This window comes from Equus quagga, chromosome 16, assembly GCF_021613505.1.
Source record: "Equus quagga isolate Etosha38 chromosome 16, UCLA_HA_Equagga_1.0, whole genome shotgun sequence".
NCBI classification, from domain to species: Eukaryota; Metazoa; Chordata; class Mammalia; order Perissodactyla; family Equidae; genus Equus; species Equus quagga.
Window position 1 is genome coordinate 59,830,074 of NC_060282.1, and position 19,968 is coordinate 59,850,041.

The following is a 19,968-nucleotide window of genomic DNA, read 5'->3' on the forward strand; positions in this document are numbered from 1 at the left end:
TTAGTGGGTTCATAGTGCCCTCTGTTTATGCCGCTTTGTTCTGTTGATTCTTGGGGTCTTTTGTGGTTTTATACAAATTTTAGGGTAGTTCTATTTCTGTGAAAAATGCTGTTTTTCTTATCTTGGAAAGATAGAGGACGCTTTTATCTTCTTTCTCTATAGCGTTTGAACTTGTTGATCACTTCCTTCTTAAAGCTCTTTCTTAGTATTTGCTTCTGTCTTGCTGGCTGACTCTTCCGCCTGCCCTCTGTGCTGGTATTCTTCAGGATTCTGTCCTTGTTCTTTTCTCTTGTCACTCTAATTGTATTCTCTGGGTGATCGCATCTACTCCAAGACTTTGCCTTCCTTCTGTTTATCAATGAGTTGAATAGCCATATCTTTAGCTCAGCTTTCTCTCTTGAGCTCTTCATTTATATTGTACTGCTTAGTGGATATGTCTATGTGGATTTTCTCTACAACTCTCCTCCACCCCTCATAAACTCTACTGCTCTTCTCCATGTTTCAGTGAATGGTGTTACCATCTGCTCAGTTACCCAAGCCAGAGTCTTATCATCCTAGACTCTTCTTTATCCTCCAATATCCAATCAGAAACCAAGTCAGATAGTTGGGTAGTTCTGTTTCTTGAGGGCCATATCTCTGCCTTCTTCTTTGCTGTACCACTGTCTCTTACTCGAATTCTTGTAAGAGTCTTCAAACTGGTCTTCTTGGCCCTAGTCTTGTACCATTCCCACCCCTCCCAATCTGTGATCAGTATTTTAGAAGGGGAAATTCTTTCTAAAATGTACATCTTTCTAAACAGCATAGCTTAGACTCTTTATGGTTACTTCTCCATGAGTTCAGAGTGAATGATAAGGCCTTTCATGAGCTGACCTCCACTTAAACCATATTGAAGTATTTGCAGACATCTGGGTATGTTCTGCTTCCCAGAGCCTCAGGGCTGGATTTTTCAGTCCTCTCTGCTTCCCTCTTGCCTAGACCCTCTACCTGCCAGTCTCCTGTTGCCCTTTAGGTCTCAGCTTAGACAGAGTCCTCTAGAACAGCATGGCCTGTGAATTTTCTGTCATGATGAAAATTTAACTGAGCTCTGTATTTGCTGCATTGGGTTCAGTAGCCACTAGACACATAAGGCTGTTGAGCACTTGAATGTGGCTAGTGTGACAGAGGAACTGGATTTTAACATTTATATAATATTAACTGATTTAAATAGCCACATGGGGCTAATGGCTCTGGTACTGGACGCATGGGGACTGTTAGGAGGGGTGCCTGTGTGCTTCTCAGCATTCTGTTATCTCCGCCAAAGCACTTTCCCCACGAACAACAAAACAGCTGATAGTATTGGAGAGGCCAGAAAAAACTCACAAAAAGCAAACTGAAGAACTCAAAGCGTATTTATATGAGGACCTAACAATATTATAATGCAGAAAAATAATCTTACTGAAAAATGATTTTGATTTATCAAGAACTGTTATTTTCAGCATATTCATGGTTACTTGTTTTATACTGAATTTACATCTGAAATGCTTAAATTTAAGCTGTGAACCAAAGGAGCCAGGTGAAATTAACAATCAAAATTTATTTCAAACATTTAGTTGTGGATGCCAGATAACATTATACTTGATATTGATACTTGATATTGGATTGTTAGCAAATATTAATGGAACCTAAAATAGGCGAGAAAGCAGTGTTTAGAGAACTTTGGACTTTTTGGAGAAAGGGTGTTCAAGTATAAGTAATAAATAGCATTAATGCATTTCTTTCTGTGCAGCAGAGTATAGATAAAACGTAAAGTGGGGAGAAGACCTTGCTGGGTTCTTTGGACCCTGTTGTGATGGGAAGTGCCCCAGGCCACATTGCTCTGGGAGGTTCTCTCTGAAGGCTGGAGTGACTCATTACACAAACAAGGAGTTATAAAGCTAGACAATTGTCCCCAGTATGCTGTTCTCCTTGTTAATGGCACAGGATCAGTGGAACGATGGAAAGTGCTTTAATTCTCCATCGCAACCCAAGCCCCTCTCCTCTCTCCTGTGAATAAGTCTTGGGGAGGCAGTGCAGTTTTCTGACTCTCCCATGTCTATGTGGCTGGAAGAGGGGCATTAGTAAGAATACTGAGATATTATGTAATGGCTAATTCCTTAAATATTTTTGAGGCACTGGGTCTGGCGTTGTGGATACAAAGTGATAGACTTAAATTGCAGGGTCTTCCTTGGTGCCCTCAGCTCTCTGGGCACATGGGGCGTTATTTTTGGAGTTGTACTAGGGGAACATTTAAATGGTTCATGAGGAGAGAAATGCTGAAATACAGTCTAAATTCATAAGTTAACCTTTCAACAGGATTTCATTTATTCAAAGAAAAATTGGAAAAATGGAAAGAATTCTTTCAAAAGTAAAGTAACAGAAAATTTAAATTCATCCTACAAAAAAGTTATAAATGATTCTGAGCTACTAATGACCTAGTTTATACACCACCAGTAAAAATTATTCGGATACTGATTTGGATACTGATCTAAACAATTTCAAGTACCATATGGCATTTGAAAACTTTTACCTTTCCCACTGTGAGAAGAAAACGTTATTCTTGCCGTTGTAGGATGGCAGAGTCAGTGCCCAGGAGCCTCGGCAGCCGAATGTGCAGAGCTCTTGACAAGTGACCAAACCCGAGCAGAGGGCTTGTAGGTATATTTTTGAGTAGAAACTTGAGATACGTGGTCTGTCAGAACATTTTTTGCTCTTTCTAGGTGTAAGATCCAGTCTGGAAGATGTAGTGTAGGCAGTAAAGTTTTCTATTTAATGGGGCACCTTGATTTGCACACAGAATCTTTAAGGCTGTTTTAGAAAATTTGAGGTATGTTTGTCATAGCCACTGGGCTTTAAAGGCACTAAACTCTTGGTAGCATAGTTAGGAATCTGTATTTGTATTCTTCAGGATTGTTTTATAGGAAAAATTGTGACTACTTTCAAATCCTCTCTGAGAAATGGGCATAAAGTAGAGGATTTGTTATGTTCAGAGATGTAATAGATATGGAGAGGAAACTTGAAAAGTGTGGGTAAGTATTATATGGTGTAAATATTATCACAGATGAGACTTAATTATTTAGATATCCTTGTTTGATCATAATTTTGTTGGTAACTGAGACGTAGTGGGTAAGTTCATTAAAATCTCACGAATGGGTGGCTGTGGCAGTCTGAGGCTTTAGTAAGCCCTGTATTTTAAAGCTGAGCAGGTGTCTGGTTCTTTTTGTATTCTTTGATTAAACCGAGTACAAAATTCAATTATAAGCCTCCATGGGTAGCCTTAAATTATCTTGAGCATCCTCATAATGCAGAATAAATGTTGCACCTGGAGTAGCTCATCTTCTCACTTTGCCTTTTCTTATTTTACAAGCTCTTTTACTTGCTAACTTGAGGTGAACTTAATATTGATCTATGAGCAAAATGGACACAATGTAGAAGTTTATAACTACATAAGTAGGATCCCTTTTCAAACTGAAATAGAAAGTTTACCTGCAAGTTAGATTGATATTCTAATAACAGTAATCTTGTACACTCATGTAAAAAGTACTTAAAATTAGAATTGGCTAATTAGTGATTTTTAGGGGAAATATTTGAGGCAGAAACAGATCATTACAATCAGCTTTCAATGCTGTAGAATAGGATGGTTGTGCAGTAAAATAATATAAGAATTTGTTATAGAATGCACTGTCGATTTTTTTTGAAACAGATTTAGGTTATGAATTAATTTACTTAGTATAAAAGGTATTTCATAAAGTTAGTTTTCCCCATGGAGCACAGCTGACTGGGGGAAGGAAGCTCTGCAGATTTTCGGGTAGCGAGGAGAGGGGCCGGTTGAGGGCTCAGCCTTTGCTGTGGATGCAGGAAAATGGAAAAGTTAAACATAACAGAGTTTGTGGATAAAACTTTTGTCTTTTACCCTATGCTAATATGAATGAAGACATTTAATTTTGCTAAAAGATATATTAGGCTTATTTAGCTGCATGAAATTGATAGTTTTGATTATTAGTAGTTATTTTAATAGTTTTTGATAATAGTTTTGATTATGGTCGCGTTGTAGAACCTACTGGCATTTATGATAAGTGTAGGTATAGAAAAAGTGTTTCCAACTGTGTTATAAGTCAGAATGATTGTGCAATAATGGATGTGAAACTGTTTACTGTATATTCCAGCCTTAATTCCATTTCCTTTGTCAAGTATAATTTATTTGAAATAGAAGTTTGGTACTGTAGTCACTGAATACATTACATTTGTTCCCTTTTTTTCCCTGTGGATTTACCTTTTTCATACTATGTGCAGTTTTCCAAAATACTTTCTCTAATACTCTTCTAAAGACTTCCTCAATCTTCCTTTACAGTTCTGTTTCGCTTTTATATTGCTTGCTTGCTTGATGGAAATTTGCATTTTTATAATTCCCGTGTATTTCTCTTTTGCATTAAATATGGCTTCTTAGAAAATTGTCCAGGTTACTGTGTGACCTCTGCCCTTGGTGTCCTGTGACACTTTGCCTGTCTTTATGCTCAGGTTTATTCATGATGAATAAGGCTCCCTTCTCATCTCCTGTGCTCTGCTCTAGCAGAGAAAATAGAAAAATTATTTTCAGCTCTGGTGTTGCTGAAGGTTTTTTTTCTTTAAGGAAAAGAATATTGGTAGTGTGTTATCAGAGAAAACTCAGAGGAGTCTTCTCTCCCTGCATTTCAAACCAGGCAGAATTTGGTAGAGTTTAAACTCCCCTTGGAATATGAGACAAGATCCCCTTTTCAGCTTTCCAGAACCTTTAAAATACAAAAGAATGTAGGAAATTGCCAGATCAGTTATTCAGTGACGACTGTAGTAAGTATACAAAAAGGATGATTCTTACAAGAGCAGTTGACTGCTGTTTCCTCAACTCCTCAGCATGTTGCTCTTGTCCCACCTTCGCATCCTTCCGTGGTTTAGGGTCAGCTTTATAGGAGTTTGTGGTCGCCAGGGTGTCCCTAGACAGAGGGTGGCCCTGGGCAACCCCTTCCTTCCCTCCTACTAGTCTTTCTCACTTTTTGTAGGCTTGACAGTCACCCGAGACACGTGTGTGTGTGTGTGTGTGTGTGTGTGTCAAGTCAGTAGCTTGAAATAGGTCTAGAGTGAGTGGGAAAATATATTTTCAAATGATGATTTTTATTAGGCTAATAAACATGTGGTGTCATTTGTCTTTATAGACCAACCAAGTTTTGTTTGTTTAAACTATCCCAGGATATTTTACACTGTTAAGCAGGATATACTAGCAATCACCAAATTTTGTAAAATTTATGTTACTCTTCCATTAGTCTGCATTATAAACATCCTTGCCAGGTGGGTTGAAATACATTTCTGAAGTTTAATTTTTCCCTGTCTTAAATAAATTACACTAAAAATAATTTCCATTATTTCTGGACCTGTCTTCATTTGCTTTCCCCTCATCTAAAATAAAATTAATTAGGATAGCATTAAAAGATATGGGATAGATCCACATATTTTACATAGATACGTATCTTATTTACATATATAGATATGGTATTACAGATGTGTCTGTAGATGTTTGTCCTCATTTCTCTTCTGCCACGTAATACTGAGTACTTTCTGTGTTATTAGAACGTGTCCTGGTCTATTGCTGAGCCATGCTAAGTTGTGGATGGGAAGATCATCGCCCTGATGTGTTTTCCTAGTGTCTCTAGGGGGATAAACAGGTCAGCTGTCTGCTGCCTGACTTCTCAGTGGGCTTAGTCTTTGAAGGAGTTAATTTCAGTGTTGAATTGCAGAGTGTAAAGGTTGTTTCCTAAAGGATGTTGATTTCCATGATTCTTCTGCTTTAGTGGCACGATTTACTTATAGGACAATATGCGTCTTTTGATCAATTTAGAAAAAAATTAGTGCTGTGGCCATGCACTTGGTATAAACTGTTAGCTGAATGCTAATACTCAATTTCCTAAGTTGCCTTGGAAGAAAACATATTAGCCCCAGCACTTTTATGTAGAAAAAACTTGTCTTTATCTGAAAGGCAGCTCAGAATATTCAACTCCTCAAAGTTATGTAGAAATAACTGAAAGATTTCTGCAAGAAACCTGTGAAATAGTGTGTTATGTAACATGGCATTAGATATTAATGTTAACTGCATCTTTTTTTGTCTTGCAAAAATGATTGGCAAGCAGATGGTCGTATCTTTAAAATTAAACCATTTTTAGATGTCTACTCCTTGTGAACCGTTACAAGTGAAAATTCGTCACTAGGGTTATTCATATTTCTATGGATGAAGTCAGTATTTCTTTATCAGTCACAAATGTCAAGACTACCTTTGCTTAAAATAAGATAGCATATCTTTGTATTACTTGCTTTGTAATTCTTTGGGACAAGTTGTTTGTTGTCAGTTATTCATTCTTAGGTTGACTGAGGAGTAGTTGGAGCTATGGTGCAAGAGGAGCTCAAGGCAGAGCAGGACTTGCACTTCCACGTGGGCAGGAATCACCGGAGGTCTTTGCTAATAAAATGTGGATTCTGGGTCAGGAGGTCTGCAGTGGGCTCTGGATTCTACGTCTCTCACCTAGGGTTTGCCATTGGTCCCAGGACCCGTGTTCAAGTGGCAAAGCTCTTGTCTGCAGGGAGAGGCAGGTAAACAGACAAGAACAACAATGCGCTTGGTGCTTTGGTAGCTCTTGCCCCTAGTGCAGTGGATATGCTAGTGAGGGCTTCTGAATCAGCCCGAGGGTCAGGAACCCTCACCAGATGGGCGGTGACAAAGGAAAAGAGAGAAAAGAGGCCAGACTTGCACAGTCAGGGGTTGAGGAGGCAGGTGTAGGCAGGGAGGGTGTGAGGAAGTGAATGGATGATTGTTGGTAAACTTCCAGTGGTTTGACAGACCTGGCCTGGGTATTTGTGAATGTTTCAGGGGGCAGACGGAAGGGAACTTGGGGAGGTGAGAATGGAGAGGTCGACCAGGACCTGATTACAAAGTGCCTTCCACCCTGCTGAATGGAGCATTGGGACTTGATCCTGAAAACTGTGAGAACTCCTTTCAGGATTTTAATCAGGGGAGAGACATGATGTGTCTTGTGTTTTAGAAGATCATTGAGTCAGCTGTGTGAACGTGTTGAGACTGGACTGGGGAGAACTATTCAGCCTTTAATGTTTGTCCTGCACTAAACCCTGAAGCCCAGACCACTTCAGAGACAGTCTGAATCCCCAGGAGGAGGAGACTTGTGAGATACTTAGGAGGCAGAATTAGCAGTTTGGTCCACGGGTTGAATATGCTGGATATCCGAGGGGGATTTATTAGAACGGCAAGCTGCACGGGGCAGGGGCCACGTCTGTTCTGTTCGACTCTACACCCAGTGTCTGTTAAATGCCTTATGCAAAGTAGGCACTCATTAAATACTCTTTAAGTGAATTATTGTCGGGAAGAGGGTTATTTTCCATCATTTGACTGGGTTGAAGGGGTGGGTGGAGATAGCATTAGCTGCTATAGGGACTGCTGACGTACAACATCGGTTCCAAGCATAGTTTTCCCTGTGAAAAATATGTAGCTCTTCAGTTACTATGAGCAGAATTCGAGGTTAGTTAGTGATGTAAGTGGAAGCTCACTATAAATGCAGTTCTTATGACTTTTGTAATTTTTCGTATTGTACCTGGACTGCCATAGACCTTCGGGAGGTCTTCACATCCTGTTTGGTTCTTTCTACATACTTTCCTTCCAATAAAATAGTGAATGAAAATAATGCACAAAGCCTATAAGAAAAATAGTGGCCTTACTATAACTATGTAAATTTTTGGTTGTAAAAATTAAACTTAAAAATACTTTATTAAAGGGCAGTCGTAATATGGCAGTTATAAGGGAAAAGGTTTGAAATTAATTATTCTGAAGTGTCACAACTTTGTATAGTTGACAGTCATTCCTAACATAAGAATTATTTATTAAGAAATAGAAATATATGTTGGGAGATATTACAGAAAGGAGAAATTTTATAGGTTGAAAATATAGTTAATTAACATAAAATATGATATATGGAAAGACTACTATAAATTTCATCACCAGGGGTAAGTACGGACCTTTAAAAGAATACTAATCTCTGAGCAGGAGAAAATATTTTTCATCAAAGAGAATTGCTACTATTTAATATTGTCTTTGTCTAAAAACGTTACTTGTAAGAAGAAATATATAGCAGCACTGTCTATAGAAGTTTCTGCACGGAAATGTTCCATATATGTGCTGTCCATATATGCACAGTAGCTGCCAGCCACATGTGGCTGTTGGACACTTGAAATGTAGCTTGTGCGACTGGGCATCTGAATTTTAAATTTTATTTAGTTTTAATTAATTTAAATAGCAACAAGTGGCTAGTGGCTGCTGTGTGGGACAGCACAGTCATAGTGTTTCGGTACTGCCTTGCCGTACTAATGAGGAAGAAAATGTGGTCTTGTTCGGGGGCCGGGGTGGGAGGTGGTGGTGGTGAGGGGGTGTCCAAGAAGGGCATCATTCAGTCCATGAGGCAGATCTGGAAGTGACTCATGTTGGTAACTTGGAGGCATTTCCTGAGTCTTTATCTGGGTCATTGTCCATTGGATTGATGCCTTCTTCCACAGCAAGCATTGGCCTGGCTAGACTTACCTCTTTCCCAAGTGGCTCTTGGGGGCCTTTGGTGGGGATCGGTGTCCAGAGGTCTCATGATCTAACTGAAAGGACTTTCACTGTGAATAGAAGCCCAGCAGTGCTGAGCCCTTTATGTTCTCTGTATTCACTTAGCAGCTTGTGAATCCTTCCCCCTCTTGATATGATTTGTGACCTTGATGATCGACAGGCGTCTTCATGGGGTGTGCTGAGGGCGGTGATGTGTGTTTTTCCCACTGCTAGACGCTCCCTTGGAAATGCTGACACATGCTTCCCGCAATCCCAAGATCATTGTCACGGTTATGTTGTATACCCCAGGCTCTTCGGAGCAGGAGGAAAGAGATTTAAAGAGAACAGTTGCAAATCCAGCTATATAACAGTAAAATAGTCTCCAGCATCTAAAAGGCAGTTATCCTTTCACTTCATACTCGCCCATATTTATTGGATATTTATGGAAAAAGTCTCTTTAGATGGCCTCCTGCTTAGACAACTGGATAAAAAGTGGTTGACTCTAGAAGTATTTTGCACGTGAAAGGTATTTTGTCTTCACCTATCTCCTTGCTAGCGGTCCAGGTAACTGTGATACCAGGTCAAAACTTGGCTACACCTATGCCTTCCTACTTTGAGGAGAGCACAGTAGTTAAGCATTGTTTATGCAAGTTTTGAGAGGTCAGAAATTCACTTGAAAGTATTCTTAGATATTTTACACAACTCCTTTCTTCCGTCTCAGTTTGGGTGCACTCTTTGAGGTTGTCCCTGATTCTCTGTGTGCCATTTACCTGTTTTTTGGATCTACCTATTTTTCATCCTTCTTGTTCCCAATAAAATTAACCAGTAGCCTCAATATAGTGCTAATATGTGCTTGGTTCCCAAAAGTTACAAATAGTATAAATAAATGTTTTAGAAAGGAAACTCTCTTCTCTTTGCTGGTCTCAGTAATTGTTTTAGTGACTTATCTCTAAGTAAAATGAGCCCAGTTTGGGCCTTTCATATTTTGCCACCACTAGTAAGCTGCCGTTTCATCTGTACATTTCTCTTTCATCTTTGGGAATTGTTCGTCATTAACGTGTTTTGTGGAAGAGGTTTACTCCTCTCACTCTCTAAAAGAGTTGTTTTCATCTGCTAAATGAAGAGGGTGTTGGATTAGAGAGTCTCCGAAGTGCTCGCCAGCTCTGAAGTTTCCGTCGTGGGTTTCACAGTGAGTCTCTGCGTTGTTGATGATTCTCTTCCTTGAGCTGCCCGCTTGTGCCCCTCCTCACCCTCAAACACAGGCACCTTCTGAGTGTCCTCTCAGAAAGTACTTGCCAGTGGGGCACTGAACAAAAACTTAAATTACTGTCTCTTCATTGTATGTATCTGTACTGTTACTCTATAGTATCACAGTTAAAACAGTTGTCATCATAAATTATCAATATTTTGTAAAATGGTATCCTAAATTTTCATCTTCCTTCTTTTTAACAATCTATGACTGTGTTGTCCAGTATGGTAGTCGCTGCCCCCATGTACACATTCTTGACTTGCAGTGTGGCCCTTAGGAATTGAGATATGCTGTAAATGTGAAATACCTGCAGGGTTTACATTTTTTGGTACTATCTAATTAATTTTTAAATATTGATTGCATGTTAAAGTGATAATATTTTGCATATATTGGGTTAAGTAAAAATTATTAAAATTAATTTCACTTTTTGGGGGGATACTTTTACATATGGCTATTAGAAAATTTAAAATTACCTCTGCAGCTCTGACTCGATGGCTCATTGAACAGCTGCTGATCTAGACATAGAAAGTGTGGATACTGAATGTAGAGAAGAGGCAAATTTCCAAAAGGAGTTTTAAATGAATATCTTTGATAGAAATAAAATTATATATTGCAGCTGTGACTTGGGAAAGTGGGTATTCAAATGGTCTTGATCAAATTAAAAAAGACCAAAATAAATTAATTAGATTAGCTTAGATCAGAAATATGAAATCCAGCTACCAGATGGATTCCTAGCATTGTCGCCAGCCGAGTCTTGAGGTCAGATAAGGGGCAGGAAGGCAGGGCTGGCGGTCTGAGCAAGAGTGAGTGGTCACTAGTGACAGACGAAAGCCATAGTTTTTGAACTTCTCTGCCCGGCTTCACCTGATTGTGGTTGCAGTTGTGATGGGGGACGTCTTCACTTGATACCAGGTAGTGCTGTCGTTTTTCGTGCTGCTGGGCGATGGACTGAGTGGGAAGGAGTAGGGGACTGGAATCCCAAGTGTCAGACAGGATTCCTCTGAGTGAGTGTTCTGTTTTGTCCCTTCCCCTGCCTTCGGCAAGTTCTTTTCCCCCTTCTGCTCAGCCTTAAGCTGATAGAAAGTAAGCCTCAACTCTATCTCTGCTTCTCCAGGCTGCCTATGCCTCTGCCTCCCGGCTCAGAGGACAAACTGTGTCCCCTCTCTGGGCTCCCCCTCCCAACCCCGCTGGAGCTGGCTGGGAACCCCATCCAGTCAGTAGCATTTCCTCTCGTGACATGTGGTGGAACCTAGTGGATGACGCCGTTATCCTGTAAGACATGGCCATCCAGGACATACAAGTAGACGTTACCTTCCTAAGCTAATCGGAAAGGTTATCTTGGTAAGTGGTTAGTCTGCACGGCTGGTTTAAGCTGTTATCCAGTCCATTCCAGTAGTTATTTCTTTGAAAGCTAGAATGAGCCTTGAGTAAATGAAGATTGACTGCTTAGGCTTTTGGGGATTAAATTCAATTTATAAATATTTGTTTCATTTGGCACTGGAGAGTTCTCCTTCTCTGTATTTTGGATTTTAAAGGAGTTGTGTAGTAAAGCAGCATGTCTGTAAATAAAGCGGCTTTCATGCTCACCTTATTTTCACCCATCTGACCTCTGTTTTCGGAGAAAGTCGATCAGAAAATTCATGGCAGTTAGCGGTGGAGTGAGGAGACCTTTGACTCTAGCTGACAGCTGTCACCTGAAAACTACAGACCTAGAGACCCTCTCAGGTGTTATGTCTGTAGTTCTGACAGCGAACAGGAATGTTGTTTATATTTTCTGTAAGCAAAATTCTCCCCTTGTTAGGAATATATTAGAACAGAGCAGACAGAAACTGAGTTTTTATCTGTCTTAAGTTCTCAGCACTGTTGGTTGGCCCATTGTTCGTTCCCATGCTCATATAGACGTGTGTCAGTAGAATTTATGACTGAGCCTGTTTATAACATCACTCTGGAAATTCTTCAACAAGACATTGTTTTTTCAAGTTGGGCAGTATCACACAATGCTTAATGTGCTTATGAAAGAGAAAAAATGAGTTAAATTCCAAAGATGTTTAAGATTTTAGACATTTTTCCTATGTGAATTAGTTCTTTATTAGGTTGTTGATTTAATTAGCATTCAACAAAACCACTTTTCTGTTTTGATTGTCAAAACAGTCTTTAAATTGGTTATTTTAATCTGATACCAAATCTGTTAGAAACTGTTTGAATAAAATGCGAAGCATTAGGTAGGGTATACTATGTTCCGTAAACAGGATGCTGACGAATATGTCTACCCATTGTCCCCCCACCTGCCTATGTCCTGCTTTTTCCCAAAAGAGGTTAAGGCAAAGGTGAGGGCTGCATGGATATTTTGAACTTGATTCTGTTAAAATAATTTTCAGTTTTGACCGGTTTGAGGGAAAGTTTTCTGCTCGTACTGATAAGAATAATTATCATCTAGAAACTGCCCATCCAGCCAGAGTCTCTGTAAGTGGTCACATGGGCTCCTGGTCCATCACCAGAGCCCGGCCGGCATCTGTGGGTGAATAATGAACCTGTGATTGGACTTCCTGTGCCGGCAGCACAGACAGGGACTGCGGTGGGCCCAGAGCCATGAGTGAAATTGGTCCTCTTAGAGAATGAACGCTTTCTTCTGGTCCCTTTCTGAGTCTTGTATATTCCTGCCATTAAACATAATGAAATTATGAATTTATTATACTGTTTGCGAGCTTGCTTTCCAACAGCGTTATGGATGCTTTCTTGTTCGACGCCTCTGTTGCTGTTACATAGTTATACGTGGGCCGTAAATATCTAATTTGTACGAAATGACTGATTTTGGTATTTGTATAATCCTCTAGTCAATTTAACTAAGTTGGGCTTTTCACAGCCCTCTGTGCTGCGGCTGCTCATCTGATTACACTGCTCAGGGGAATAAGGTTAAGGGCGGGCTGTTGGTAACCAGAGCATTTCCAGGGCTTTAGTTCAGCAGATGGGCTGCTTGGCTATATTCATACATCTGCTTGCCTGCTGTGGCAGCTGCTGCTGCTTCATGTTGTGTTCTTTTGTTCTGTTCCATCCAAGAACGGAACGCTAGGAAGTGTAGTGAATGGATTAATTTAAGGTTAAGGTTAGTGTTTTGCTTGCTTTCTAAGTAACCGATCATAATAATGCTTCTGGTAGAAGCTAATGAGTTTCTCTTAAAGTGAACTAGATTTATAAAATACAGCTCAGCGAGGGGGCTAGATTAGTATTGTTGATGGAAACCAAATTCACATGCATAAAATACTGGCAGTTTTTATCGTTTGTTCCTAATTCTTTGTTTTCTTCCTTCCTCCTCCCCACCTCCCATTCCCTTCTAGGACCTCTATCCAGACTTTGCCTGACACTGCAGGGTCCAAGAGAATTAAAGAAATATGGAATGACATGAAGAAGATTAGTTAAGGATTATAGGCTTTGAGGACACACACCTCAGTGAAGTGAAGCACAGACAAGCTCCTGAGCTGTAGTTTGGAGGAGCCGTGTGTTGGAAGAAGATGGCGGATCCAGGAATGATGAGTCTTTTTGGCGAGGATGGGAATATTTTCAGTGAAGGCCTTGAAGGTCTTGGAGAATGTGGTTACCCTGAAAATCCAGTGAATCCCATGGGTCAGCAAATGCCGATAGACCAAGGCTTTGCCTCCTTACAGCCATCCCTTCATCATCCCTCCACTAATCAAAATCAAACAAAGTTGACCCATTTCGATCACTATAATCAGTATGAACAGCAGAAGATGCATCTGATGGATCAGCCGAACAGAATGATGAGTAATGCCCCTGGGAACGGACTCGCGTCTCCTCACTCGCAGTATCACACCCCTCCCGTTCCTCAGGTCCCTCATGGTGGCAGTGGCGGCGGTCAGATGGGAGTCTACCCTGGCATGCAGAATGAAAGGCACGGGCAATCTTTTGTGGACAGTGGCTCCATGTGGGGCCCCCGGGCTGTTCAGGTACCAGACCAGATCCGAGCCCCCTACCAGCAGCAGCAGCCGCCGCAGCAGCCCCAGCCGGCTCCGTCGGGGCCCCCTGCACAGGGCCACCCTCAGCACATGCAGCAGATGGGCAGCTATATGGCACGTGGGGATTTTTCCATGCAGCAGCACGGTCAGCCACAGCAGAGGATGAGCCAGTTTTCCCAAGGTCAAGAGGGCCTCAATCAGGGAAATCCTTTCATTGCCACCTCAGGACCTGGCCACTTGTCCCATGTGCCCCAGCAGAGTCCCAGCATGGCACCTTCCTTACGTCACTCAGTGCAGCAGTTCCACCACCACCCCCCTACTGCTCTCCATGGAGAATCCGTTGCGCACAGTCCCAGATTCTCCCCTAATCCTCCTCAACAAGGGGCTGTTAGGCCACAAACCCTTAACTTTAGTTCTCGGAGCCAGACAGTCCCCTCACCTACTATAAACAACTCAGGGCAGTATTCTCGATATCCTTACAGTAACCTAAATCAGGGATTAGTTAACAATACAGGGATGAATCAAAATTTAGGCCTTACAAATAATACTCCAATGAATCAGTCCGTACCAAGATACCCCAATGCTGTAGGATTCCCATCAAGCAGTGGTCAAGGACTAATGCACCAGCAGCCCATCCACCCCAGTGGCTCACTTAACCAAATGAACACACAAACTATGCATCCTTCACAGCCTCAGGGAACTTATGCCTCTCCACCTCCCATGTCACCCATGAAAGCAATGAGTAATCCAGCAGGTACTCCTCCTCCGCAAGTCAGGCCTGGAAGTGCTGGGATACCAATGGAAGTTGGCAGTTATCCAAATATGCCCCACCCTCAGCCATCTCATCAGCCCCCTGGTGCCATGGGAATTGGACAGAGGAATATGGGCCCCAGAAACATGCAGCAGTCTCGTCCGTTTATGGGCATGTCCTCAGCACCGAGGGAGTTGGCCGGGCACATGAGACCAAATGGTTGTCCTGGTGTTGGCCTTGCAGATCCACAAGCAATCCAGGAACGACTGCTACCTGGCCAACAGCATCCTGGTCAGCAGCCGTCTTTTCAGCAGTTGCCAACCTGTCCTCCTATGCAGCCCCACCCGGGCTTGCACCGTCAGTCTTCACCTCCACACCCGCATCACCAGCCTTGGGCACAGCTCCACCCTTCACCCCAGAGCACCCCGCAGAAAGTGCCTGTGCCTCAGGTAAGGGAACCCGGATCCTCCCTGCTTTACAGGATAAGTGTAACATTGTGAATTTACCTAGAAGGATTTTCCTTCTGACTTCGTGAAAAGCTTTCTCATTATGAGTTCCTTAGTTTTTATTTTGTAAGCTGCCCCAGAGCCTCACTTGTTTCTATTACTCCCTTTATTTACTCTCTCACTTATTGGCTTCTGTGTTTATTCACCTTTTCAAAAGTCTTGCATGCTGCTGTCTCAGGAGTTGTGCTAGGTGCTGAGGGTGCATAGCTAACTGAGCCCGAGCCCCTGTCTGCAAGGAGCTCTGTTGTCACTGCCGGAGGAAGATGGACTTTGGACTCAGAGGAATCGTTTTTTCCTTCTCTTTCTTCTTCTTTTCTTTCTCTTTTTCTCTTCCTCTCTTTGTTTTAAATACACACTGAAACTTGGCTTCCAGCAAAGTTTTATGTTTGTGGTAGTCTTTCCCACCACTTCTAGAAAATTATAATTTTTTTCTTTGGGAAGTTGCAAAATGTGTTCTTCTGTAATATTTATTTTACCAACTCTTGAATGTTACTGTGAACTTCAATTTCAAACTGTGGAAAATCACGGTAAATAACCCACAGAAAGTGTTTGGTCTCTAAGAGGTTTTGGTACCCAGCACTGAAACAGGAATCTTCCTTTACATAAGCTGAGATTTTCGTTATCCTGCAGAATTTATAAGCAAACAGATTTAAGTTTTAAGCTCTCGTATTCACAGAGACATCTTTCCATTATAAGTGTTGGTGTTTGTGCCCTAGGTCTAGGAAAAATAAATTAATACCTGTATGTCCAGATTATTCTGGTGGCTATTCAAAAACACGTATTGAGCTTACACTCTGAGTTTGGGTGGCACAGTTGGTGATTTTAGAGCTATAAGGCACCAGTCTTGTTTTTAATGAGCTTTCAGTCAGTTTGGGGAAACGTGACCAATATGTGAAAATATAAAGCAGAGTAAAAGACCACGCTTGGTGATGTGACAAATGTCCAGAGACAGGAAGTACCCGTGGGTGAGGGTTCTTGGAATTTGGCTGGGGCTTAGCCAGGAAAAGTGAACCAGGGATGAGGACGACATCTCAGGTTGGGGGATAGTTCCTTAAATGGGGCACGGGATGCTGAGCTTGCTGCAGGACAGGGCCAGATGGTAGAGGTCTTGTATTCTCTTTTAAGGAATTTGGACTTCAATGGGGAGTCTGTGATATTGATTAGACAGTCTACAGGATGGCTCGGGAACCAGAAGATGAATTGTGAGCCAGTGGTCCAGGCCTGTGAGGACACTTTGGACCAGGGATTGGGGAGTGGGAACAGAAGGGATTGAAGCAGTATGAAAACAAAGGGTTTGGTCAGGAGACAAAGCCGTTGGGGGCATCCCCAGTGGAGAGGCATTTAGAACAGAGACTCAGACACTTCAGCCTTGGTGGGACAGGGGAAGTGGAGGTCAGGAAGCCTCCTAGGAACCTCAGGACACAGGACATGTAGGGATTTGTAGGGGTTTTGGGGAAGCTGCCCTCAGCAGTCCAGGACACTTGGAGATTCTCAGGAGGGAGAGGAAGGGATGGAGGGAGGAAGGGAGGGGGCCGGTGGAGAGACACCCTGACCCCTCCCGGGGTCTAATCTGCAGCCAACAGGATGGAACCTGTGATTCCCAGACCATGAGAAAGGGGAGGTGAGAAAGGCAATCTGACAAGATGCTGGAGAGCAGAGGGCCTGGGGGAAAACTTAGGCAAAGGCATGAGTGGAGATCAAACCCAGCTAATTTGTTTTCCTTGCTATAACTTCAAGGCAAAATGCTCCCCCTCAGAATTGACCAAAGGTGCTGTCCGCAAGCCCGGCCGACCTGGGGGGTTCTAGGGCAGAATTAAATGTGGCTTAGTTCCCAGAAATTATTTTTTTCTTATTCCGTAGAAAGTTTCTTATTAAACAAGGCATCTTTTCAGAACAGTGGTTCTCAGACTTCTCCTTGCCCAGCATCTTCTGTCTTCAGTGGAGGGGAAGCCCAGTTTGAGGGAGACACCTGTGATTATAATCTGGTCCCTGGATGGGAATTCGTGGTCTCCTCTAGCCTCCCCAAGTGTTAAGAGTGGATCCCAGTATATCTCAAGGGCATTTCAGAGGATGTGTATGACTATGTGGCGTTTGAATCACTGAATGCTGGATGGCTCCGTATGTGCCGTCTCCTGGCTAGACGGTGGGGATACCAGGTACATTTCTACTTTGCTCCAGCTTCCTGAGTGTGCCGTTATAGACAAACTCGGAGTCGGTTAAGGGAAATGAGGTACTTTCATCATAAATACAATTGCGTTTTTTTATTTCACTCATGGTATTTGATTTCTTATTTCTGCTTAAGTTTGCATCCTCTTCAGATTTTGAAGCACTCAGTTTTGAAGATAATACTAGGGAGGTGTAAAGTCTTGGGAATAGCATGGACTTTAAGGTCAGAAAAGTGTCTGAATCCCAGCTCTATACTTATTAGCTTGGTGTCCTTGGGCGACTTACTTAACTTCTCTGAACCTCAGATTCTTCATCAGTAAAACAGGAAAAATAGTACCCATCCTAAAGAGTGTTGAAATTCAGTTGGGTAATATAAACAAAGTGTGAAGTATACTGTCCAGCCCATGGTGTATGCTCCTGTGTGCATTCTCTTCTAGGTTTCAGTTTCTCATCTCCTGAAATGCAAACCTTGCTTTCTAGTTGTGTCATTTAACGTGTAAACATAGTGTAAAATTATTTTAAGGAACAGGTAGATATTATGAAATATAGCCCTAGTTATGAAACTAAATTTCATTTGTGCAAACACTGCCCCCTTTTAGCCCATATTGCAGTGTGTGATGAGGATAATCGTATGGGTGATTCAAAATGCTGTCTCAGAATCCTAGAGATCTCTCTCCCTCTGGATGACTCACCTGCTACTCTAGCAAATATATCTATCTAATCATGTTTTGCTTTAGAATTACTAAAATTATTTTGCATTTCTTGTATGATAGAATGTTGGTTCAAAACCATGCTGTGTAACAGAACTACCAGATTAAGTCGAAATATTGATGTGATTTGCTGAGTTATCACCATTCAGATAGGTTTGTTGACTTTTGTCTTGAATTTTTCACTTTTTAACAATAGATGTTATGCTTTTTAAATGTTTCATAGGTTCTGAACAGATACTTTCTAAATTATATAACACATTTAAGTATCTTTAAAGGTAAGTATATTGAAGAGTCAACAAAGGAAAATATTAGGAAGGCCAGAGTTCATCAGACCTTAGTGCTCATTGTAGTGTGTGGACATATTCTTTAATGGAAGCTCTGGACCATCCTGATTATTTGATAAAACTTACAGGGAGAGAAAAACCCTTGCTTATATTTCTTTCCAGTAGCTGATTAGAACAGTTGTTCTTGAACTTTTTCATCTCAGACCCACTCTTAGAAATTATTGAGGACTCCAGAGATCCTTGTGTGGGTTATATGTGTTGATATTTACTGTCTTGGAATTTTAAACTGAGGGCAGTTTGAAATATTTATTTGTTAATCATTTAAAAATAATAAACTATTATATGTTAACATAAATAACATTTTTAAATGGAAAATTACTGTTTTCCAAAACAAAAAAATGTAGTGGCATTGTTTTACATTTTCTTGAACTTCAGGTTCTCACGTCCGCGTCTGCGTACACTGTGCACACAAGTCCTGAGCCTCTGGAAAAGCCAGCCGTACCTTTGGAGAGCATGAGAGGGAAAAGCAAATCGCATCTCAGTGTCATCATAAAAACAGTTCTGGGGGCCGGCCCGGTGGCATTGTGGTTAATTTTGCACATTCCGCTTCGGTGGCCCAGGGTTTGCTGGTTCAGATCCTGGGTGCAGACCTACGCACCGCTTGTCAAGCCATGCTGTGGCAGGTGTCCCACATAAAATAGAGGAGGATGGGCATGGATGTTAGCTCAGGGCCAGTCTTCCTCAGCAAAAAGAGAAGGATTGGTAGCAGATGTTAGCTCAGGGCTAACCTTCCTCAAAACAAAAAAACAAAAAACAGTTCTGACCGCCCAGAGCCCAGGGCCCTGGACTCCTCTCCTTTAGAACCTCGTGCAGGCTTTGGAGTCTGTAGCTTTTGAGTAGAAGCACCACCAACTGGTTACTGACTCTGTGACTGTGGGCAGGTTACTTAACCTCAGGGCCTCGATGGCCTTATCTCTAAAATGAGGGTTCATACACCTTCCTGGCTAGAGGCATAGTGAGATTAACGGTAACGTCTTTTCTTTTAAATACCTAATGTGGTGTCAGACGCATGGTGGGGACTCAAAAATGATATGTTATCATGGGGGAAATGTACAAAATTGCCTGTTGCAAAATTTTAAAAAATAATCTCAAGCCCTTATTTTAATGTTAGCTATTGTCAGAGTTGTTTAGCTTCATTTCTTTGGTTTCAGGGAACAGTTATTAAATATTGAGGCTCCCTGTATGCTACTCATCAGGAGAGAGAGAAAGATCTTGCTGGGGGCAGGGGAGGTGGTGCAGGCAAGGATCTGCCGTGGAAAGCACAGCTCAGAGAGAAGCACTGCAGGCTTTGGGGGCAGCTCCTAATCCAGTCTTAGGGTGGGCGAGGCTGGGGTCTGGGAGGGTGTTCTGGGGGGAAGTGATGTCTTTGCGGAGGTGTGAAGGATCAGTCCAAGTTGAGAGGAGGATGGGTAAAGGGGGAGGGATAAGAATTTAAAGCTTAGGAGATAATGAGTGTGAAGCTGAGAGAGCCCGTGGGCCCCGAGTTCTCCTCAGTGTTATTGAAACGTAGGAGCTTGGGCATGGGAGAGAGAAAGTCATGCAGTCCCCCTGCGGGACCTTGTCATCATGGTGTGAAGCTTCGGCTGGGTCCCATGTCCATGGGCTGCACTGGGTGGTTTTCGGCGGGGACATGGCACTG

The 19,968-nt window shown here is 42.0% G+C and overlaps 1 protein-coding gene across 6 annotated transcripts in view; it reads left to right on the top strand.

The window, feature by feature from the left end:
- The window catches only part of CHD7 (chromodomain helicase DNA binding protein 7), a 182,926-nt gene that overhangs the window by 43,229 nt on the left and 119,729 nt on the right, over positions 1 to 19,968 (top strand). For 4 of the 6 annotated variants that reach the window (XM_046641668.1, XM_046641667.1, XM_046641671.1 and 1 more), the window contains one exon: positions 13,217 to 15,052. In XM_046641668.1, coding sequence (XP_046497624.1) covers positions 13,391 to 15,052 — 1,662 coding nt within the window. In that variant the 5' untranslated portion in view covers positions 13,217 to 13,390. Of the gene's footprint in view, positions 1 to 13,216; positions 15,053 to 19,968 lie in introns of those variants that run through there. The other 2 variants (XM_046641672.1, XM_046641673.1) reach the window with 2 other exon arrangements.